At 61.8% G+C, this 23,264-nt stretch overlaps 2 protein-coding genes across 2 annotated transcripts in view; both read right to left on the bottom strand.

The window, feature by feature from the left end:
- NPTXR (neuronal pentraxin receptor) overlaps positions 1-7,549 on the bottom strand; it is a 29,214-nt gene extending 21,665 nt beyond the window's left edge. The window contains exons 1-3 of the mRNA XM_045834773.1: positions 7,510-7,549; positions 6,843-6,992; positions 3,351-3,517 (exon numbers count right to left, since the gene is read on the bottom strand). Of these exons, the coding sequence (XP_045690729.1) occupies positions 3,351-3,517; positions 6,843-6,992; positions 7,510-7,549 (357 nt within the window). The remainder of the gene's footprint in view (positions 1-3,350; positions 3,518-6,842; positions 6,993-7,509) is intronic.
- A 4,273-nt stretch (positions 7,550-11,822) lies between these two features.
- Positions 11,823-22,641, bottom strand: CBX6 (chromobox 6). Its single transcript, XM_045834735.1, has 5 exons — positions 22,468-22,641; positions 22,245-22,288; positions 22,017-22,082; positions 21,808-21,874; positions 11,823-17,518 (listed from the first exon to the last, which is right to left on the bottom strand). The coding sequence occupies exons 1-5, from the start codon at positions 22,534-22,536 to the stop codon at positions 16,517-16,519; spliced, it is 1,248 nt and encodes a 415-aa protein (XP_045690691.1). The 5' UTR covers positions 22,537-22,641; the 3' UTR covers positions 11,823-16,516.
- Positions 22,642-23,264: the final 623 nt, after the last annotated feature.

Here is a 23,264-nt window from a genome sequence, read left to right as displayed (position 1 = left end):
TTCAGAGACAGAGAGCAGGCCAATGGGGCTGCAGCAGAGTGAACTCCAGGGGAGAGAGGAGGCTGCGGAGGAAGGCAGAGTGAGGTGGGTGGGGCTGCCCGGGCTGGGGGAGGGGCTGTCTGATTCTCAGCCCAAGCGGGGGAGGGCGGTGATAGCTTGGGGTCCCTAGTTGTAGAAGGCTCCTCTGGCAGGTGCATGGAGGCCGGGTCACAAAGGGATCGGAGGGGAAGCAGGGAGACCCGCTGGGGGCCATCCAGCCTCCAGGTGAAAGGAATGGGGGCCGCAGGTCCCGGCGGTGGAGAGAACCGGGTGGGCTGTGGACTGAACGTGGAGGGGGAGTTTGTCGGTCGGGCCCTCCAGGGAGCGGGCCCTGGGGTGGGGTTGGGCGCCGAGTCTTGTGGAAGATAAAAGGGGAGGAGGGAGAACTGGGCAGGGGGGCCTCAGACCTCAGTGCAGATCCGACCGAGTCTTGGCCCACCCAGCACGGGGCTCTGGCATGAGGGTTCTCTGCTACGGAGGCTTTGCGCTGGGCACAGATGCCCCGGCCCCGGTGCGTCTGGCCCAGAGGAAGGTGGCCGCAGCTCAAACGCTGGGGTGATGTCTACACAGAAGCCTGCGTGTGGATGTTTACAGCAGCTCATAAGTGCCCAGACTGGGAAGCAGCCAAGGTGCCCGTACACGGAATGGACAGATAAACGGGGATACATCCAGACAATGGAATGTCACTCGGGGCTACCAGGAAAGGAGCTGCCGAGCCAGGAAAAGGCATGGAGGAACCTTCAATGCGCATCCCTCGGTGAAAGGGGCCGGTCTGAAAAGGCTACCCACGTGTGGCTCCAACAATAGGACCTTCTGGAAAAGGCAGAAGCATGGACACAGTGCGAAGATGGGCGGTTGCCGGGGGATATGGGCGAGGGAGGGATGAATGGGCAGAGCACGGAGGGTTTTAGGGCAGCGACACTGTTCTCTACGAGACCGCAGTGGTGGATGCGGGTCACTGTGCGTTTGCGCAGACCCACGGAGGGGGCGCTGCCGAGAGCGAGCCCGTGCGTGAGCTGCGCACTTGGTGGTGACGGTGACGTCGTCAGTGTCAGGGTTCGTCAGCTGCGGCCAGCGTGCCCTCTGGTCTAGGATGCTGGGAGTGGGGGGTCTGTGCGTGTGCAGGGGCGGGGCGGGGGGGACCTCTCTGCGCCTCCTGCTCAGCACCGCTGAGAACCCCAAACCACTCTGAAAACAGACAAAGGCTGGGGTGGGCCCGGATGGCCCTGCAGCTGGAGGCGCCTCCCCCTGCCCCATGCGCCAGCGGCAGAGCGGCGAGCTCGTTCTCCAAGTGGGGGGCTGCGCGGTGCCCCTCCATGGCGCCACAGTCCCCCCACCTGGTGCCGTGAAGGTCCCCTCCTCCACACGCCATCAGGGAGCTGCTTCTCCAAGGTCCCCCTGGGCTTTCCTCCTGAGGGGACAAAGACGGCTGCCTGTGTCCTTCCTGGATACCTGCAGCCTGAGGGTCCAGTGTCCGCCCAGAGACAGACTGTCCCAGGCCTGGAGCCGCCTTACCTATAAAATGGGGTCACGGTCCTGCCCTCACAGGGGATTGGAGTGACCATTAGGTAAGACCAGATGAGGTGTCCTGTGTGAGATCTCTCGGGGACTCGGGGCAGAGACAGTGGCCGCTCTGTATCGGTGCCATGTGCAGGGCACGGAGCAGTGCCCGGCACTTGGTGGGCACCCCGTGCCCGCTGCCTGCTCCGTATGGTGCCAGCAAACCAGCCAGTTAACATGCCACCCCCAGCACATGCTGGGCACTCAGTGCCTGTTACCTTCCCTCTCTCACTTCTGCGCCTTCATTCTGCAGGTGCTGCCCTCAGGGCCTCCCTCCACAGTCGCTCTGCAGTCCTTCTGCTGTCCCCTCCCACACCGTTTCTTTCTTTTTTTGTTCTTCAAATTTTTAACTTTTTTTAAAAGGATTTTATTTATTTATTTTTAGAGAGGGAAGGGAGGGAGACAGAGAGAGAGAGAGAGAAACATCAATGTGCGGTTGCTGGGGGTCATGGCCTGCGACCCAGGCATGTACCCTGACTGGGGATCGGACCTGTGACATTTTGGTTCGCAGCCCACGCTCAATCCACTGAGCTATGCCAGCCAGGGCCAAATTTTTAACTTTTTGATAAAAAAGGAAAAGAGAGAAACACTGATTGGTTATCTTCTGTACGTGCCCTGACTGGGGACCGAACCCACAATCCAGGCCTGTGCCCTGACGGAGAATTTGAACCGGCAGCCTTTCTGTTTGTGGGATGATGCCCAACCAGCTGGCCACGCTGGCCGGGGCCCCACGCCATTTCTCAGCAGAGTCAGGGCGTCCTCCAGACCAAGGCTCCGGTGCGTGTCCAGCCCACACAGCACGGCTCGGGGCCTTCCGAAAGGAAGCAGGGCTCAGGGAGGGCCCAGGAACCTTTGCGAGGGACCCGCGGATGCCAGGGGTAGCAGCCGGGCTGGAGGGGCGGGGCAGAGGCCAGAGGAGACAGAGCCTCCCGCTCTGGGGAAGCCCAGAGATTTCCACCCAGGGTTTCTGCCTCCCTGAAGCCGCGGAAGGAGCCAGCCCAGCTCCCAGGCTCCGGCAGGAAGCAGGGACATCTGTTCCCAGCTCAGGAGGGGCCGAGCGCCCAGGAGGGAGCGGGTGTCCTCCTTGCGGGGGGCGGGCTGGGAGTTGGCTGAAGTGCGTGTAGCCGAGTCCAGGCCCAGCCAAGGACGACCGGAAGGAGTGGCCACCTAACAAAGCACGTGCTCTTCCTGCGGCGGTCAGGGTGGGCCGGCTGCCCTCCCTGTCTGACCGTCCCCAGGGCAGCGCTGGCCTGCCTTCCTGCGGTCGTTCCCGCCCGCACCTTCCTCTGCCGGGTCCTCCCCTGCGGCCGCCCCGGAGCCCCACTCTGTCACCATCCCCGTCTCGCAGGAAGAAAACGGAAACTGAGAGACGCGGTCATTTGCGAGGTCCCGTGCTCGGCGGGAGTGCACCTGGGATTTGAACCCAGACGATCGCCGATCCCACACCACAGGTTCTCACCCTCAGAGTCGGCCAGAGACAGAGGCCAAGTTCATCCTGGACCTTCCCTTTGCCCTGGGCTGAGTCCACCCTTCTCTAGGCCCTTCCTAGACCCCGGGAGCCTGTCTAACCCACAGGCCGCTGCAGCCCCGCGCCTGCCCCGCCCTCCGCCACCCGCCGTGCCGCACAGTCACGCCTGCACCCGCCCCGCCCCGAGTCCGAGAACTCCTTGAGGCCTGGCACGGCGTCTGCCTCCTATCTGGGTCACCGGCACCCCGGTGTGCGTTCAGGGTGCGCCTGCGTCGTCACGCACGAGGGAGCCTAAGGAACGGCGTTTCTCCAGCTCCTCCCGAAGAGGCGGCTGCCTGACGGCCCGCAGGACCCGCAGATGCTGCGCTGGAGGCAGGAGAGCCGACTTGGAGGGCTCTGCGAGCCTCCCTTCCTCGGTCCGCACCAGGGGCACCGGCAGCCCTGCGCTGCCTGGGACGCGACGCAAGTCCCCGTGGGAGGGCAAAGGTCCCCTCAGGAAGGAGAACCAGGGAGGGTGGACACAGGGCCAGGGCAGAGGTGCGTGGTGAGGCCAGAGGAAAGGGCAGCACCTGGGGCCTCGTCTGGGTGGCCGTTCTTATGTGACCACCAAGGAACCAAGGGTGTGTGGCAGATGCTCCCAAACACCAGCTACTTCCTGATCTGGCTCAAGTACCCAAGGGGACCCTAGGGGAAGGGGGGGCATGTTGGGGAGGCTCCGAGGCTGGAAGAAGAGGCATGCGTGAGACGGGGCGGGGGGGGGGTGGCTGTTCCATTGGCAAGACCCCCGCCTTGCTGCTGCCCGCTGAGCTGCCAGCCATCCGCATGGACCACCTTGAGGTGGGCCTGGGCTGGGGTCTCTCTTCTCAGTGAAGATTGCCTACCACCAGCATTAGCTGCAGCCACCATCAAATTATTACCCCCCCTCCCCAACAATTTATTTTTCAGACACAGAAACTGAGAAGCAGGGGGCTGAGGGGGAAGGGACTTGCCCAACTACACAGCAAAAAGGCATTCCACAATAATGACCACCCCTGGCTGGTGTGGCTCAGTGGATTGAGCGCCAGCCTGCAAATTGGAAGGTCACCAGTTTGCTTCCCGGTCAGCGCACATGCCTGGGTTGCAGACCAGGTCCCCAGCTGGGGGTGTGCGAGAGGCAACTAATCCAATGCATCTCTCACACATTGCTGTTTCTCTGCTCCACTTTCTCTTTCCTTTTCCCTCTCTCTAAAAGTAAATAAATAAAATCTTTAAAAAAGTAGTGATGAGGCCCTGGCTGGCGTAGCTCAGTGGATTGAGCTCGGGCTGCGAACCAAAGTGTCGCAGGTTCGATTCCCAGTCAGGGCACATGCCTGGGTTGCAGGCCACGGCCCCCAGCAACTGCACATTGATATTTCTCTCTCTCTCTCTCTCTCTCTCTCTCTCTCTCTTTCTCCCTCCCTTCCCTCTCTAAAAGTAAATAAATAAAATCTTTAAAAAAGGAGTGATGAACGCTAACACTGGTTGTTGCGTGTTCCTAGGTGCTATGTAATCAGGCTAAGCCTCACAGGCCCGCGGTGGATTAGGGGGCCGTCTCCCCATCCCTGGGTCACAGAGAGCAGTGCTGCAGCACAGAGAGGTCAAGCAACTTGCTTCAGGTCACTCAGCTGTCAGGTCGAGGAGCTGGAATACGAACCCAGACAGTCGAGCCAATGACCACTGGGATATGTCCCCTGGGCAGTGAGGGGAAGGCTGTTGCGGAGGCCCTGAGCCCGAGGGGCGGGGGACTGGGCTGGGAGGGGAGGAGCCGCAGGAGGGGCCAAGGAGCGCCCAGTAGGAGGCCGAAGCTGCACAGGGACACGCAGAGGGCCTTGTGCTTAGACCTTATTTTTTTAGATGCTAAAATCTCGTGGCCTAGTGGCAGAGCCTTCAGCTCTATTGAAAGCTTCTCCTCGCCCCCAGCCCGAGTCTTCCGCAAACACGAAGGCCTGGGTAGTGAGGGCGGAGGCTCGGAGGGCGTCTCTGAGACCCAGTGTGGTCCGCTCTCCCCCCGCCCTCCCCCACTAGGTGCCCCTGGTCTCTCCCGGGTTGGAGCTAGGGGCAGGGAGGGGAGTGAGGTGGTGAGTTAAGTCCGACCTGGCTGGTTTAGGCGTTCTCGGAAGAGCCCAAGTTCCCGGGGGGCCGGGAGTCTGGAAACTGGCTCTTTCTCATCAGGGGCACTTCTGTGGGTCCCTCAGAGATCCCCTCCTGCCCCTGCACTAGAGATCTCCCACCTGCAGTTCCCGCCAGGGCGGAGCAGCCCCTGGCCGGCAGGTGCGCACAACCCCCCTCCGGCGCCTGTCTTCCGGGGCCCACCCAGCACAGGTTCTTCTCATGGGACCACATGCACCTTCCCTGACTGCTGTCCCCCCGTCTCCTTGGGGCACGATCCCGATTCAAAATCACCTCAAACCACCCACGCCAGCAAGGTTCCTGCTGGGGCCCGGGAATGCTGGGAGTCCAGGCTGTCCCCACAGCTGCCGGGTCCCTGCCTGGTGGAAACAGGTAACTCTAGCCAGCCTCCCCCCTTTGGCCCTAGTCGCCTCGCCTCCCAAATTCCGGTGGACAGGTTCCCTGTGCCACGTTCTCGGGTCCTCTGGGCTGAGGCTGGGGGCAACGCCAGCCGTCTCCAAAGACCGCTCACTCCGTCTCCGAGCTCCCACCGCCCACCTCACGGCTGGCTTCCGCGCCGCATGGCCCCGGAGGCTGCGGGACCAGAGCAGTTCGGGTCCAGCCCCTTTACAAGTCTCCTCTTTGTGGTGGGCGTCCTTGGAGACAATGTCTTCAGCTTTGGGGGTCTAAACTGGAACAGGCAGCTGGGCGGAGGAGGAGAGGAGGGGCCCAAGGGGCATTTCCATTAAGGGGTCAGTTAGTCACTGACACTGGTGACTGGGGTGAGAGGATGAGTCAAAGTCAAGGCCAGGGTTCAGGCCCCATCAGGCCCCCGTGAGTCAGGCAGCCGGCGGGGAGTGCCCCTGTGCAGCCGCAGGTCGGTTTTGAAGTTGGACTTTGAGGGCGCCACCTGCTGGTGGAGCAGAGTGGTTGAAAGCGTGGACTTTGAAGTCCGGGTTTCGGTTTGGGTTTGGGTCTCAGCACCGCATCCCGCTAACAGTGCCACCTGGAGCAAGTGACTCAGCCTCTCTCGCTTCCTTGGCTGCCCACGGGAGGGTTCACGCCGGAGCAAAACTCGAGTGTGCAGCTCAGAGCCCGGCTCGTGGGGCACTCAGCAGGCAATCCTGCTGAAGGGGGTTGAGTGAGGAAGGGGGTGTTAGTCTCTCCCTCTTTTTACTGATGGGGAAACTGAGGCACAGCAGAGCTAAACAACTTGCCCGGGGTCCCACCTAGGCGAGCGGTCCAGCTCCAGTGACTGTCCCCTGCCCAGCGTGCTCTGCAGGGAGGACGGTGGCCTAGTGGGTGTGCGCAACTTGACTGCATGAGTTCGGGTCTCAGGTCCCTCATCTCCATGTTGTGGGTGCTGTGCTCTCGGAGTTGTGTGGATTTAATGAGTTAATCCGTGTAAAGTCCACTCTGTACACGCTAGTTATCTTCCTGAGAGTAATTCTGCGCTGGGGGGGGTGGTAATTGGGAAAGGCCCTCTCTTCCACTCTACAGAAGCGGATCCAGAGGCCCAGAGAGGGTGATTGCCTGGCCCGAGAGCACACAGCTGGCAGAGCTGGGACTCCTCCACGGTTTCTCTGCTGTCCTCAAGCGGTTTCGTGGGGTAAGGCCCCAAGAGCTGGTGAGCAGACAGCTGGAACACCCGGGCTGGAAGCCAGAGGGGTGGTCTGGACACGGAGATCGAGAAGACGCCTCTTCTTGCCCATATCCAGCTTGAACTTCAACCCTTTCACAGCCACCACCTCCGGTGCTGCCAAGGCACCTGCCGAGGAGCGAGTGCTGGGCTCCTTCACTGCACAGGAGCGCCAGGCCCGGAGAGGGGAAGTGGCCGGGCAGCCTCAGGCCTGGCCGCCTGAACTGGACAGGGGTGTCTTTCTGGCATCTGAGCCGTGGCAGGCAGGCAGGCGGGCAGGCAGGCGGATGAGAAGCGGGCATGGGGTCAGGGGAGACGAGGGCAGCTGGCCTCTTCTAGATGCTGCCTCATGGAAACCGAGCCCCGAGGGCCCGCAGAGGTTGCCCGGGGAGTGGCTGACATGATGATCAGTTTAATGAGTCCCCGTGGGGGACGGAGTCCACAGGCACCTTTTCCAAAGTGTGTCCCATTTCCTTGCACGTAGATGGGAGTACTGAGCCTTCCTGGAACCGCTGGGGGCCTCCAAAGCTGCCCCAAAAGAGCGTGCTGCTCATGCTGGGATTTGAGACCATTAGGCGAGGTAGGCAGGGAGGGCCAGGCTGGCAGGGTGCTTGTCTCTCTGTCGCAGCACCGAGAACCCCTGCCTCCCGGCACCGGCCCACTTTTCTCGGCCCACCCGGGCTCTGCAGGGATGTCTCCTGGATGCGCTGGCTCATAAAGGCTGATGGCTGGCGGCTGCCATTTCAGCAGAGGCTTCTGTCTTTGTCACACCCTGAGCCCGTCCTTTGGAAAAGACAGAAGGGACCGGCCTTTTGCTCTAATGAAGGCGACACCCTGTGCAGCGAGCCCAGAGGGAGACCTGTTCCCATCCAGTTCCCCTGGGACATGCTGCGCCCCTCCTGTGTGTCTGCCGCCTATTAGCGTTTTCACGTCCACCCTGGGGCCCCAGTGTCCTCGGGGGTCCCGCAGGCCACAGGCCGGGGAGGGAGTGGGTGGAGAGGAGCGAGAGACCCGGGCTACGTCTGAGGATGCCAGGGGTGGTTTTTCAGCAAGCCTTTCGCTTGTGGTGTTTGATTTAATTGGACCTGATCTGTGGTGCCAGGTTCCTGACATTTATTGGGACGTGCTTTCATGTCCTTCTACGAGAGGTCCACGGCAATTTTGAAAACCGTCGTGCGCTCGAACAGGACGTGGCAGGGGCGGGATTCCACAGGTGTCGGTCTTTGCAGCCCGAGTCTTTGCACGTTTTGTACCTTCGGGTTATGAGCTCGTGTTCAAAGGGTTTCACCTGCGAGAATCCCGAGCGGCCTTTGCGGTGGCCCTGTCCCTCCAGAGAAGCTTGTATCGGCTACCGGCACAGGTGCCTCGTGGGTGCTTTGTGCGCCATTTCCAGGCTCGGGGGTTCTGAGACCACAGGGGGCGTGAAAACTCAAACCTCAAATCTGTGGTAGGGGAGGTCTAGAGTTACAATTTCCTAAGAGAGACTTTATTTACATTTCCCGAGAGAGCCACGCAAAATGAGACTTCTTTGATGACTTCTTCCTGTTGTTTGCAAAAGGGTGATTTTTCTCTCTCGTGTGGTCTTTCATTGAGGATATGGGCCCACCTTTATTCAAGTGTCTGGGTCCCAAGCCCTGGCTGGCGTAGCTCAGTGGATTGAGCATGGGCTGCGAACCAAGTGTCGCAGGTTCGATTCCCAGTCAGGGCGCATGCCTGGGTTGTAGGCCACAGCCCCCAGCAACCACACATTGATGTTTCTCTCTCTCTCTCTTCCTCCCTCCCTTCCCTCTCTAAAAATAAATAAAATCTCAAAAAAAAAAAAGCGTCTGGGTCCCGAATCCCTTCTGGAGAGGGCCCAAGGCCTTGTCTCCTGTCCCCACAGAGCTACACAAGCCAAACCCTGTGGTTCCCAGGATGGGCAACGGCTGACACGTCCGCACCCTGGTCCCCTTGCCGCCCACAGACCCGCCTCGCCAGAGGACCGGCATCTGCCCACTGCGCCAGTGTGGGCTCCCCCTTCGTGTGTGGTCCCTGGGGAGCTCTTTGCTATTGTGGAAGCTCACTGGGCATTTAAAAGAAGGTCTGTTACATTTTACCTGGTGTGTCTAAGTGGCATGGAACTCTTCAGAAGGTGCCATCCACCATGCCTGAGACCTGAGGTCCACCCCTTCTGCCTCCGAGCGACCCTGGGAGGCCCACGGCCCCCACGCTGCCCTGCCTCCCGGTTGGTCGGGTGGGGTTGACTGCCCGCCAGCCAGCTGCCTCACCGCCTCACCAGAAAAGGGTGTGACTGGGAGGGTGGGGGTGGCCAGGGGCTGGGGGGTACCTCAGTGCCCTCTGGAGCTAAGCACCTAAGACCCTAGTGGTCCTTCCAGGATGTCTGGTGACCAGTCATGTCAGGGCTGAGGTGCACCTGCGGCGAAGACTCTTCAACAAAGGGGTGGATTTTTCCAGTAAGTTCTGTGTGGGCAGGAACTTGCTCCCAGCTTCAAACCTAAGGGTGAAAATCCCTCCTGGACCCTCTGCCTGTTCACAGCCATGGTGCCCCAAACCGAACTCATCTCCCCCCGCAAGCTGCCCCCTCGGCCAGGTGTCCCCCCCACCCCGTGAGTGGGGCTGACACCCTCTCCTTTGCCTGCACCGGGTCCCCACGGTGCCTTTCAAGGGCCCCTCTCGCAAACACTCAGAGTCACGCACCAAATGCTCGGTTTCCTAAGCATCTCCTGACTCCGGCCATTTCCCTTCACCCCCGCTGCCTCCGCTGCCTCCGCTGCTTCCGCCGCCTCCGCTGCCTCCGCCGCCTCCGCTGCCTCCGCCCAGGCCTCTTGCAGCTCCCAGGGTTCTGTCTGTCTGGTCAGCACCGTTGGGACCTCCGTGGACTCTCAGGTGCTCAGAGCAAGCACAGGGGCGCCTGGTGGTGAGAGGGGTGTCACCTGCCGCTGCCTTCGCTTCCTTTGTGCCCCCGCTGCCGTGACTGGGTGTCCTGGAGCTCCCTCAGCCTGTCCGGGCCAGGGGCCTGAACAAAGAGGGCGCGGGGTGGGCGCACTGGCTCTGCCGGGGGTGGGGAAGCAGGCTTGGGGGGTCTCGCATTCTGATGCGGCCACTCCGGCCTCCCCGCTCACTTCAGGCACACCTTGGCAAGGACAGAATTTCCAGCTTCTAAATGACCGAGTCACTTTGCATAACTGTCACTTTCACCCCACGCCGACCCCCATTCCTTACCTGCTTCAGTCCCGCGCTGCACCCCACAGCTGACCTGTACCCTAGCGAGGCCCAGGAGTAGGCCGAGGCAAGGGGCGGGGCCAGGCCAGGCCCCGCCTGGCAGACGGACAGAGAGACAGCAGCGGCAGCTGCGTGTAACCCACGGGCGCACCTCAGACGGGCCGGTGGCTCCCCAGCCCGGGGGGGTGTGTCATCCCGCCCCGCCCACATCACAAACCCTTGGATCCTCCTCTGGAAGCTGGCACGGTCACATGCCCTCACCCGCAACTGATAACGTAATGGACGGCTCGTGATAAGGGACCCTAGTGACTGGAATCTCAGGACACACTTGTGGTCGGACAAGGGCGTCCCGCATGCTCTCAGTCCCAGAAAGCATAGGGGTTGGGGGCGGGGCAGAGAGGCGCCGGGAGAGAAGCCCCGCCCACTTCCCCGGGCGGCGCCACTCCGACCCTCCCCCAGGAAGGTCACTCAGCACCGCGGGCCTCACTGGGCACTGGTGGGGGCAAGGAGAGCGTGAAGTGGCACGCGGCCCATGCACTGGCAGCTCGTGTGTTTGTTAGTAAGCACCGAATGGGGGTTTGTGGACGACAGGACAGCGCTGGGCACGATGATGGAGCGGAGACAAAGGAGGGTGACCTGGAGCAGGTGTCACGGAGGAGGGCCCGCCCTGCTTCACGGGTGGACTGCAGCCCCTCGCGCACCCTCCCATCTGCCTGCCCAGAATCCGCGGGCCCCGTATCCAGGACCAGCCACGGCCAGGGCCATGCTCCCGCCTGTGCTGCGGGCAACTCAGGGAGAGGGAGGGACCGGCCCACAGGTCAGCCCGGGACGGAGGTGGGGGAGCACGTGTGAGGGCGGAGCAGGGGAGGGGCGCCCCCCTGCAGGCTGCGGGCCTGGGACACGACCTGGGGACAACGGGCTCTCTGAAGGGGCGAGGAGCGCACTGGAGTGGCCGAGGCGGGAGGCGGTGCCGGCCAGCTGGAGCCCAGCCGCCCAGCGAGGCTTCGCAAAGGCGAGCGAGCTGGACCCCAGGGGGGAGGGGAGGCGTGGGGAGCTCCAGGAAGAAGGAAGAGGGGCGAGGGCGGTGAGGAAGGTGACACCCGAGCGAGGCCTGGCGAACGGGTGGCATGGGCACCCAGAGGCTCAGCGTGGGCCCTAGAGGAAGGAGGCGTCTGGCCAGGAGCTGCGTCCGGAGCCGGGCGGGCGTCCTGCAGGGGGGATGGCGGGTCGGGGCTGCGGGTGTAACCCGAGACGCCCTGAGCGCCTGGAGAACACGCTGCTGCTGCTGCTGCTCCAAACCGTGGCAGCAGCTCCTCGTCACCCAGGTGCTGGGCCAAACTGTGGACCCGCTGGCCAGCGCACCGCGTGCCCCCCACTCTGGGCTGTTCGCTCAGGCTCAGGGGCAGCAAGCCTGTCCGGGATCCAGCCCCACAGGCGCCCCACCCCGTAGGTGATGTAATTCCCACGGGGGGGGGGGGCCGAGGGCAGGCAGTGGCGGGGCCCCACCCTCCCACGGGCCGGCTAGGAGATGCGGTCCAGGTCCCTGGCAGCGTGGTCTCACCAGGGGTGGGCGCTCACCCCCGCTTACTGGTTGTGACGCAGGGGGAGTGGGGTGGCCGGCGCAGCGCTGGGCGGCCCCGGTGGCGGGGGGCATGACCCTCCAGTCCCCCCCTCCCCGACCCCTGCAGGAGAGGCAGATCCGATGCTGTCCAGAGACCAGTCACAGCGGCAGAAACGAGACAGACACCCCAACCCAGGGGCTGGGCCTTAGCTTCGGAATGTGACAATTTATTTGGGGAGCGAAAGAGGCTTCTCACCCCCCTTCCTGGCATCGATACAATATTGAAGAGCAGCGGAACGAACGTACAAGACGAGAGAATCGGCACGAACCCCCCTCCCCCAGACCAGAAACAGCTGAATCCAGAACAGAACCCAAACCCACACCCGAAACAAGCCACCTTCTCCACCCGCAGCCCCGGGGACAGGGGTGGGCGGGCGGGCGGGCGGGCACCCCGGCACGCCGGGCGGCCTGTCTGCTCCGGTCTCCCGCCGACCCCACGAGTGTCCTCTCCACGAGTGTCCTCTCCGTAACCACGGGAGGCAGAGTTTAGCCAGCTGGGTGCTGGATGGTTGGACCACAGATGAAGGCAACGCCACTTCATTTTTAAAATGACAGAGAGAAAAGAAACAGCACCCTCCCCAAATATAGAGCTATATATGTATATTTTATATATATAGAATTCATTCGTGCACAATGCATTAAATGAGCTTTTCAAAAATTAAAAAAAAAATTATAAGATACATTTCTTTAGGCCTTTGTGTTTTTAAATTAAAACCAACAACAACAAAAACGTCTCCATTTCCACTCTGGCCAACAGCAGGGCAGACCCCAGGACTCCCTGCTCCTCCTCCCCGGCCTCTCGCAAAGGGTCCCCCATTGGGCCACCGGCCCCCCTTTGCCTAGCGGAAGCATTGCACACAGTAGGCGCTCACGCACTGTTGGAGTGAGGTGCTGACTCCTTCAAGATGGAGGGGGGCATCCTGCGGGCCTGGGAGGTGGGGTCCTCAGTCCCCACCCAGCCTGTCCCCTTGTGGCATCTTGGTGACTGTCAGCAAGATGGGGGTCAGGCCGGGGAGACCCTCTCCTGGGGCCGGAGGCTGTAATTCTGGGCTTTTCTGAATCCGAGAGGAGATGCAGACAGAAAAAAACAAAAACCTTTAAACACTTTCCTTTTTTTTTTTTTTTTTCCTTTTAAAAGTGATTCCTTAAACCACACAAGCCCCCGAGAGGCCGCCCCGGGCTAGTGCATGGGCGCCCGTGGAGCTGACGGGGCCGGGCTCCACTGTCTGAAGTGGGGCGAAGTGCAAAACAAACAAACGAACGAAAACCAACAGCGAGAACCAGACCCCACAAGGCGGGGAGGGTGGGGCGTCCACGTGGTCGCCAGAGGCCAAAGGCTGGCGTGGCTCAGCCTCCACCCGCCCTCCCCACGAAGTTTCCTACCCTGGGCTGACCCCTCCCCCGGGACCGTGGGGGCTCAGGGGCAGCCTGCCAGCTTAGTGGTGGCTCCAGGGCCCAGGCCCCACTGGTGAGAGGGGCTTTGAAAAGGCCAAAGGCCAGAGCAGCGGGCTCTTCACCCCGTGGAGCGGCTCTGCCTCTGAGACCCAGTGTCTGTGTCTTGTAAGTGGGTGATCCCTCCCACAGCGCCCACCTCACGCTGTGGCTGGGTGCTTGATCGTCACCTCTTTCCGGAGTAGAAGCACGGAGCTCATTTGGACCCTGGCCCTGCTGCAGGGTGAGAACCAGAGGGGGCCGTGGGAGTGGTGGGCGGCTGGAGGCCCAGGGCGGCAACCTCAACCACTGCTGACCCTCGGTGGCTGCCTGGATGCTGGCAGTGCTCCACGAAGAGGCCTTGCTGCCCGATACACCCATTTCACAGACGGGCAAGCGAGGGTCGGGGGGGCGGGTCAGGGGTAGGGCCCGCCTTCCCATCTCAAACCAGAGGCACCGGACCTCACCTGTTTCCTATGACGTGTGGATGAGGAGGCGTGGCAATGAGGGGCCGTGACTGACGCCCCCACCAAAGGCCTAACATGGGGGAGATCGGGCTGTGGGGGCGTTTCACACATGAAAATAAAGCAAACCAGACGGCAACTTCTGCTTGGTAATTAGGCAAACGGAAAAGCAGCAAGGGGGAAGGGCCCATGGGAGGCAGATCCGTGCAAGAGAGTGTGTGTGTGTGTGTGGGGGCGCTTCTGGGCCCCTGCTCCAAGCCACTCTGGAGAGAGGTGAGGGGGGCTCTGCTTGCTGGCGACACCGTGCCCACTCAGGCCCTGTGGGAGCAGAGTGCACGCGTGTCCCCGAGAGTGCCACGGTGGGGCGGGGCTGCAAGTCTGGGCCCTGGGGCAGGCACTCCCTCCTGCCCACGGTTACCCTCAGTCCACAGGGTCACCACCTAAGGGTCTCCCGGGGTCCACAGCTCTGTCTGCCTGGAGCCTGCATCCACTACCCGGCCAGGGAAGCCCAGGGGCATCATGGTCTTTGGGGTGATGGGGAGGGAGAAACCCCCCACGGGGTGGTGGTGGTGGGGACCAGGTGGCCCGACAAGCTGGCAAAGGAACGGAGCAACTGCACCTACTCTCCAGCCTTCCTGCAGAGAGTTACCCACGACCCATCTGGCGATGGGGGGGGGGGACCCCTGCTGACCCCCACCTCCCCAAATATCAGCTCCAGTGGCTTGGTCCCTGCAGCTTCTGGCTAGCCCCCCTGGACCAGTGGGCATCCTTTCCTTGGAGGGAGGACAGGTGTGGAGTCCGGGCCCAGGACGGGAGGGCTCATGCTGCCTCGAACCACGGAAGCAAGGCGGTCGGCCACAGCCCTGGGGACGCGCCGGCGGGGCCCGGGCCCCCGCTCCTGTCCCCGACACTGCCACCTCACCTGTGCAATCACTGCGTCACTAGTTTCTCTTTTAAATAGCTTTCTCCCCGCCCCCCCAAACCCCATAGGAATCCCACAATATTTTTTTCTATTTCTTTTTTTTCCTCTTTTTTTTTTTGTTTTTTGCAAAACTAAGTCTTTCACTTTCCTGTCATAAAATCACCTCTGAAAACACAACTTCTTTACAAAAAAAGTCACGAATGACACGGACTCTCAGGAAAACACATTTCTATGGTCTCTGGAAACACCTGTAACTGGCACCCAGGCGGCCACGCCCCTGGGGTGAGGGGTCGGGGGAAATCGCCTCTGAGGACAGAGGAGAAACACCAGCCCTTATTTGGGGGGAAGCCAATTGGCACTTGGACGGCCACAGAGCCAACACAAAGGGCAGGTGCAGAGGGGTCCGGGAGTGCCAGCCCCCCAAAACCCTGTGAGGGCCCTCATTCCACACCTAGGGGTGGGGGGGTGGGGCTGGGCGGAAGCCCTGGTGGGGAGGCCTCTCAGGAGGGGCCCTCCCACACTCAGGAAGGAGGAGTCTGCTCCCCAATCGGATTCCCTTTCTGTCATCTCCTGCCTCCTGCCACCACGCTTCCCACTTCCCGGCTGAGACCCGTCACTCAGCGCACACCCCAGGGAGCCACGCTGAGCTGCGGGCAGGGCACGCCACGCAAGGCTGTCGCGCAGCAGGCCCCCGCCCCGGCCCGCCTGGCCTCCCGGGGCCCGGGCTCCACCTGGGGCTTTGGTTTCTGCCACTGGCACGGAGGCCTCTGCTCCCTGGCAGCAGAGGGAGAAAAGCTGCCCAGGGCCCCGGAGGCCTCCCACCGCCTCGAACAGGCTGGGCTGTGAGAGAGCCTCAGGGTCAGAAGCAAAAGAGAGGGCTGGAGAGAAGCCAGAGACCCTCGAGACCACTTCCAGGCCTCCTCCTTCCCCCAAAGCACACGGGAGGAAGGTGGAAGTCCAGGGCGGGGGCCTCCCTTCCCTGCCTCAGTCCCCACCATGCCACGCGTGCGGCCACCGAAGGCCCGGCAGTCAGGCTGACCGCCCCAGAAGGGAAGGGCACGGGGACCATGCCCCCTGCCCACCCGGGCAGGAAGGACTGGCCTGGCGGCCTCCACAGGCCCAGCTGCCGGCAAGGGAGGATCCAGGCCTTCGGTGACCCCGTGCTGAAGAACCCCAAAGGGAGCCGCCGGAAAGCCTGGACCCGGTGCGCAGTGCCCAGGCGTGAAGACACATGCACGAACGCGCCCGGGGCGCAGACACGCGCGCACAGCTGGAGGCGTCCACAGCAGGTTCTCGTAGCACCTTTGGTTGGGGACTGAAGGGGCCTTTCGTGCTGGGAGGCTGCGGCCAGCTCAGCTCCCTGCCCACCCCCCACCTTCCGGATGGAAACTAGTGAAGAGGTGGGGCGGGGCCTAAGGGGGCCCTTGGGTCTCCTCCAACGGTGGGCAGGAGACCCCTGCCTCTGGGCACGGCCACCCTCGCTGATGTGCAGGGAGGGGCCGAGGCTGGCCTCGCCCCAACCTCCGTCTGAGCTCCGCCATCCCTGCCCCCCCTACCCCCCCTGCCCAGGCGTCTGGAGGAAGGAAAGGAACAGCACGAGCGCTGGGAGGGGCCTCCAAGGGGTCCGAGGCCGCCGGGTCAGCACCGAGAAATCAGACACTGCGCAGGAGAGCTGGAAGCAAACTGGGGGGACGGGGTGGGATGCGGCGGGGGCAGCTGAACCCTGGGTGCTGGGACTCCTCAGGAGCCGCCCGGTGGGCCCCACTGTGCATGGGCGGGGAGGGCGCCAATGGCAAGAGGGAGGACCTTCCAGTGCCCGGTCCCACCCCAGCCCTGATCTGGTCCAGGACTGACCCCCACTGGGCTTCAGAAGGCTCCAACTGCCCTGCCCCATCCCGGGGTCAACACCAGCCATTTGAAACAAGCAAAGCACAGGCGGAGGTGTCTGAGGGTGGGGGGGAGAGCAAGAGTATGACTTTGGGCAGGAGGGCCCCCCCAAAGCCCCCTCCGTGATGGAGCCCCCTCACTTGCTCACCCCACTGCTGCCACCCCCACCTGCAGCACCTGCTACCCCAGCAGCCACCTTCTCGAAATCCTCAGGGTTGCAGAACTCCTTGATAGTGACCGTCAGGAGATTGCTGGTGACATCGGTGACGACCACATTGGAGCAGGGTGACATCTCTGGGCGCCAGTCCCCAGCCTCAGGCTCAGAGGAGGCACCCACAGGCTCAGGGGCTGTGGCCAGTGCCTGGCTGGCGGCCGCGCTGACGTCAGGAGGTGCCCGCTTGCTGGTGGCTGCCGTCTCGGGAGAGATGGACAGGTCGAGCACCTCGGGCTCTCGCCAGTCGGGGCCAGATGGGCTCATGGTCTCGGGGAGCAGCTTGGGGGGTGAGTCGTCGGGGTCAGAGGACTGGGGTGCTGGCGAGGGGCAGCCGGAGGAGCCGGAGCTGCGGGCGTCGTAGGGGGCAGCGGGGGCTGGCAGGAGCAGCCCCGGGGCGGCGGAGGCAGCGACGTCGGCCTTGCTGGCTTGCGGGGGCGGCAGAGGGCCGGGCGGAGGGGGCTTGTTGTACAGCGCGAAGGCGCCGAACTTCATATGGCGGATCTGCGTGCGCAGGATGCTCTCGCTGAACTTCTTGCTCTTGCCGATGACACGGTTCCGAGAGGGGACTTTGGGGCGCGCAAGGTTTCCAGCCCCCTGCCCAGTGCCCCCTCCACCGGTGCCCTTGTCGATGACCTTCAGGTTCAGGATGATGCGGTTCCGCTTGGGCTCCCGAGGCTTTACCTTGCGGTTTATGATGCGCACGGTCTCCGAGAAAGGCGAGATGGGCGGGCGCAGGCCAGGGCTGCCCCCCTGGGGGTCTGGGCGGGGCAGGGGGCGGCGGGACATGCGGTGGCAGCGCCTGATGTCTTTCTTGAGCCTGTGCACGGCTGCGCTGGAGTGCAGCTTGGGCGAGGAGGCGCTGGCGCTCGGCTTGACGGAGAAATGCATGTCACTGATGCGGAGGGCCTCGGCCTGGGCCCGCGCCTGTAGGGGACAGGGAGGGGTCGGTGGGAGCTCGGCTTCCCACTGCCCGCTTCTGGACGTCCCCGCGCCAGTCACTCACACAAATGCTCTCATTAAACCACCCTGAGCGCACCTGGGAGAACCAGCGCTGCTCTTGACCCACCTTAGCGAGAAAAGGAAAGGGATTCAGACAGTGCAAGAGGTCAGAGGGAAACGAGACCGCTCAGCTGTGGGCCACGGAGGCGGACTGGCCGGTGGCTACCCTCGCTGATATGGGAGTGTCAACAGCTGGGACACTGTACAGGGACAGGGGCTTTGCTCAGAGGCCCCTGCCCAATCCTGCTCTGTGAAGGAGCCCAGCCCGGCCTGGCACTCCTTCATGGACCAATCCCCGGGGACAGAAAGGAGAGGGAGCCTCCTCTCTGCTGCACCCCACACCACAGCCCTAGTGACATACTTGTAGGCCCCCAAACTCTGTGGTCTCTCTCCACCTTTGGACTGGCTGCATCTCCAGCGTGGATTGGCCTCTCAGATGCTCACCGTCTTTGGGACAGACCACTTCATACTTTCTCCACTAAAACAGTGGGGGCAGGACAGCTCAGCAGAGTCCTGTGGGCAGCCAGACACCATCCCAGGTGCCTGAGCCACCTGCACACCCAGGTGTGAAATCTGCAAAGCCCCAAGGCTCTGCAGCATCTCAGCTGCTGCATCGGGGAACACTCGGGGTGTGGCGGAGCCCTCAGAGGCCCCAGGTGCACAAGGCCACATCGACCGCACTCCAGGGTCTCCGTATCCTCCGTTCACTGGGAAGTGCTAGCGAGGGCCTGCCGGCTGCTTGGGGCCACAACTATGAACACACAGCCCCTACCTAGGGGGCCGCGCTCCTGGGGGAAGGCAAGTAACAGGCAGTTAGGATGCGGGGGGACTCGATGCAATAAAGGAAGCGTGGGGCCCGAGCGGCACAGCTAGGGGCGCAGATCCTGGAGGATGAAGCCGGAGTAGCAGGGCCCAGGTCGTTCCAGAGTGCGACCGCGCCCCGGGTGGCTGCAGAAGCCCAGGTGGCCTGAGGGGGCACTGCTGAGATCAACGGTGGAGGCTGAGCGCCTGGCGGTGAGAGGACGCCACGCGGCCAAGGGACGGAATGCAAGGGCTGGAGAGCAGGTGGAGGTGGGAGGTTGGTCCGTACTCTACAGATACCTCGGCGCCTGGTGTGACAGGGGACCCGTTAGGGGGTGACTGCTTCCATCCAGGGGGAAGATGGTGGTGGCCGAGAAAGGGACACTTTCCCCTAGTCTGTGAGCTCCGAGTGGGACATGTGGTTTGGGGTCTCTTCGCCTTACCCCACAGTGGCACTGGGGCGCCTAAGCAGTACTTGGGAGGTAGCCTCTATGCCCCTCAGGTAAGATGAGGCTGAATTTGACCACAGCCCCCAGAAGATATGTTTGCTGACTTACTTCCTGAGTCAGCAAGGATGACTTAATTTAGAATGTGGGAGAAGAACACTTGAATGACACATGGCCCTCCCACATACTTAAGGGGCTGCTTGATCAACAACCCCTTCAGCCACTAGGTGGCAGCACACAGTGCCCAGGCTGCTCCTGCCCGGGGTTACCAGCCCCTCTTGCTCCCAGCCAGCACAGCCAGGTACTGGCTCCCTTATACCTCTTCCCAAAGGCAGGAGAAAGCCACCAGACCTTCCCTGGCATGGCAAGCAGGGCCTGTAGCAGGATCAACCCTGCCGGAGCTTAGGGGATCCTGTTCTTTCTGATCCCCCCAGCAGCGTCAGCATTTACTCCGTCTGTATATTGCCTGGGTCTGTGGACCTCCGTAATTGTCCTGCCAGAGTTCAGCAGTGATGGACAGCCCCTGGGGATGGGACCAGGAGCGTGGGCAAACATCAGATCCAGGATGAAACCCCAGGTCAGTGGGTCTCCTGCGCCTCTTGCCCATGCTGTGCGACCACAGCAGGACCCACCACAGGGGCCCCCGGGACCACCATGCCTGCTACACACCATGCCTGGGAGGCAGCAAGTACTCAATAAACACCAGATCTGTCCATGGTGCGGGGGGCGGGGCTTATGAGCAATAAGCTTTTTCTAAGATACGCTTTCCTAACTTCTGTGAAACCTGTCTTCCTTTATAAATTTCTACATACAGGGTAGGGCAAAAGTAGGTTTACAGTTGTGAGTCTGTGAAACAGAGTTTGTTCCTGTCTTGTGGCTTATTAATTCTTGTATTATTTTTCCCTACGAACAACTGTAAACCTACTTTTGTCCCACCCTGTACAATTTATTTTTTAAAAAGAGGCTGGTTTAACCCTCCTCCTGACTGGTTCTGAAGGTAGGCCTGGGCCTGCCGCCCACAGCCAGCGTGCCCACGGTGCTCTGACGGTGACAGGTGCGGCCGTGCACACAGCACGGGGGTTGGGAGGCCCGGGCTCTGCTGCTGAAACTCTGTGACTGCGGGTGAATCACCGCGCCCCTGCGGCCTCCGTTTCCCTGTCTGTCAATGGGGATGCGACCGACTTCCTGGGCTCCTGCTCCCTTCAGAACAGCCCCCAGCGTGAAGTGCCAGTCGAGGGCCGCTGGCTTGCCGTGCACACCGCCTCTCAGGAGCTCACAGAGCAACCTGATTCCCCCCCCCCCCCCCCTCAAAGCCCTCTCATCCGCCTCCATCCCCGGTCCCTCCGAGGTCTCCTGTGTGTGTCTGCCCACCTTGCCTCTGAACCCGATGGGTATGGTCTGAGGGACAGGGTGAAAAGGACGGGATGAAGCCATGAAGTTGGGTGGTGGGACTCGAGGTACATCAATTCCTCTCTCTGGGACTTGATTTTCTCCTCTGTGAAATGGGGATAGTACCCCCCCCTTCATAGGGTTGTTGAGGGGATTACAAGAGATAATCCATGTGGGGGCTCAGCTCTGTGTTTAGGCCTCATAGACACAGGAACTAGAAGCATTAAAAAAAAAAAAAAGGCACTTCGTGAAATCAATGCTCACAGTCATTACTCGCTTCACCGCTAGAGGGCGCTCCAGCAGCGCGGAGAGACTGTCACAGCCCACCAGCCCTCCAGCCGATCCGCCTAATCCCGCCAAAGCATCATCAAGGGTTAAGGCTACTTCATGGATCCCCTAAAATGTGTGCAGATGGGGGTCAGGGGTCACAGAAATATGTAATTCTGGAACCCCAAATTTCTTTCACTTCTGCTTAAAGTCCAAAGCAAACCCTTACACACATACACGGTCCTTCTGGGTGGGGAGGTGGGACTGGAGAGGCCCACCTCACTCTCTTTGGGCTTTGAGCCTTTTGGAGAAATTGGTGATTCTGAGCTTCTGCCTTCTGCACAGTCTCTTCCCTGCAGAGTCCTCACTGCCCTTCCTGTACCAACTGCCACAAAGTCACAAGCTGTCAGGGTGGGAAGGGCCCTAAGACAATCTTAATGCTAATGGGGAGATTGCAGTCGCCCAGGGAGGTTCTCCTGCAGCCTGCCTGCCGTCTCGGCGATCTTGCCCTCCCTTCTCCAGACTCCGTTCCGTTTCTCAGCGAAAAAACAAAATAAAACAAACCTGCCCAAAACTAAGATGGCTTCCTCAGGAGCTGGGTCTCCCTCCCTTGCCAAGGCTAATGTGCTATGGTTTTGCTCCCCCTCTCTCCATCCTCATTACAGGCTCTGGAGACAGCCAGAGGTAGGGGGAAACAGGCTCAGGGTCCTGAAGCCAGTGGCCCAGACTAAGTGAAAAGCTCCAAGAGAAATGATTTAGGTTCAATTCAAGTGGAATCCCTCTCCAGTAAGAAGGGAAGGCATGCAGAACAAATCCTAAGAGAGAGAGAAGGAAGCTGCGGACAGGGAGGCAGGTGGCCCCCAAATGCCTCTCCCTGTTCCCTGCCACAAGGGAGACCACATTCACTCTCCCTTAATCCAGGCAGAGCCCACGGGTAGACAGCTCAAGGCTGGGAGAGACTAGGGCTCTCAGGTACAGAAGCAACCTCCCTGCCACCGCCTAGGTGCAGCCCCCACCTGCTTCATCCATCCCCTTTCTGGAGCCCTAATGGTCTCCCCAAACCCTGGTTTGCCAGTGAGGATTATCCCCGTCCTGGTCCCCGACTCCCGGAACCCTCTTGCTGAAGCTGGAGGCAGCCGGGGTGGCTGCCAAGGGCTCCTAGTGGGCTCACCACCAGCCCCTGCCCAGCTGGGGCCCGTCTGGAAAGGCCCGCCCGCCTGGGCAGCCGCCGATCTGTCCCTCCCTAGAAGGCCCCGAGCTGTGCCGGGGCTAGGGGCCCGAGAGGGGGCTGCTGGGGCTGGGCCAGGTTACCTTCAGGAGGAAAGTTTTGGGTTTGGGTCCCCTCTTCTTGGGCCCATACAGCTCCCGCTCCCTCTCCCTGCAGAGGAGAAATGCAAAAGGTTACAAAGAGCCCCTTCCCGGGCCCCACTCCGTGCTGCCCTCCCCGGCTTCCCCGTTTCCCCGCGCGGCGCCCCAGCCGAGCCTCGGCCCCACCACCCCTGCCAGCTTCCCAAACTCACTTCTGCTCGAAGGCTGCAATGAGCCTCGAGTCCAGGATGTTCTCCTCGGGCTCCCAAGTGCTGTACCTGCCGAGATACACATGCAGAAAATAAAAATGAAAACCAGAGAGGCAGAGGCACATGCAAGGGAGCAAACGTGAACCCCCCCCCGCTCCCCCCTCCAAGAAAAAAAGGCCCGGTGTCCGCTGAGTCCCCTCCCCCCTCGTTCCTGGGCTCTGAGACACTCACTTGATGGCCCACCCCTTCCATTTCACCAGGTACTCGATGCGTCCCTGAAAAACAGAGAAGAGAAAAACGGGAGAGTGGGGGTGGGGAAGATGCGGGGACGCGAGGAGGCGGCGGCGCGGGGGTGGCAAGATACCCGGGGTTAGCGGGACCGCTTCACTGGGATGGTCCGCGGACCCGGCCAATAGCTGCCGGACAAGGCGTCCCGGCCCGGGAGGCCGCTCACCTTTCGGATTCGCCGTTTGATGATGGATTCAGCCGCGAAGACCCGCTCGCCCACTGCAGACAGCTCCATCTTGCTCAGCGGCACCCACAGCCCATAATACTCCCTGCCTGCTCCCGCGGCCGGTGCTGCACCGCTCGCGCACGCGCCGCAGCGCTCAAGCCCCGACGGGCGGACGCGCGGCAGAGCGCGCGTTCTCGCTCCAGCTGTGGACCGTCACGTGACCCTGCGGGCGAGCGCGCCGTTGCTAGGACCTCCCCCTCCCCCGGGGCCGTTGCTAGGGAAAGTGAGCGCACGCGGGGCGGGGGCGCGCGCTGGTTCTTAAAGGGGCCTCGCTGGTGGCCGGAGCCTTGGCCCAGACCGTAGGGTGGGGAGGGGGTGGATTCTGAGCTCGTAGGAAGCCGGGCTTTGCAGTCTTACATTTTCCACTCCCCTCTCCATCTTCCCGGCCCCGGATAGCTGACAACTTCTCTCTCCTTTTAACCCTACCCACCCCTCCGCCCCAGCAAGTCTCACCAGGTCTCAGGCGGGGAAGGCAATGGAGTCTTTGCAGCCTCTGCGCATCTTTCCAGCAGAAGTTTGCAAACAGTTAAATATGATACAGCAGAAATGCTTGCTTGCCAAGCCCTGCGGGAATTTCTTTAAAACGCTGCCACCCCCCCATCCATTATTTATGTATTCGTGGGAGTGTGGTTTTGTAACCAGTTTAGATGAATTAAAACAAAAACGCCACCGCAGGAAAGGTGGGGGGTGCAGTGAATAGGGCCCGGGAAGGCCGGTGCATCTGTTTCTGGGCCAAG

Source organism: Phyllostomus hastatus, unplaced genomic scaffold (genome assembly GCF_019186645.2).
Source record: "Phyllostomus hastatus isolate PE091 unplaced genomic scaffold, TTU_PhHast_1.1 phas_contig_198, whole genome shotgun sequence".
Lineage (NCBI taxonomy): Eukaryota > Metazoa > Chordata > Mammalia > Chiroptera > Phyllostomidae > Phyllostomus > Phyllostomus hastatus.
Note: the sequence above shows the minus strand (reverse complement) of the source record. Positions and strands in the feature narration are given on the sequence as shown.

Bases quoted from the DNA above. Each gene is read 5' to 3' on its own strand.
- CBX6 (XM_045834735.1), bottom strand. From the start codon at position 22,536: ATGGAGCTGTCTGCAGTGGGCGAGCGGGTCTTCGCGGCTGAATCCATC. The intron at 22,083-22,244 runs GTGAGTGTCTCA...GTATCTCGGCAG, and splicing joins TGGAAGGGGTGGGCCATCAA to GTACAGCACTTGGGAGCCCG. The intron at 17,519-21,807 runs GTAACCTGGCCC...TGTCCCCTACAG, and splicing joins CCAAAACTTTCCTCCTGAAG to GCGCGGGCCCAGGCCGAGGC.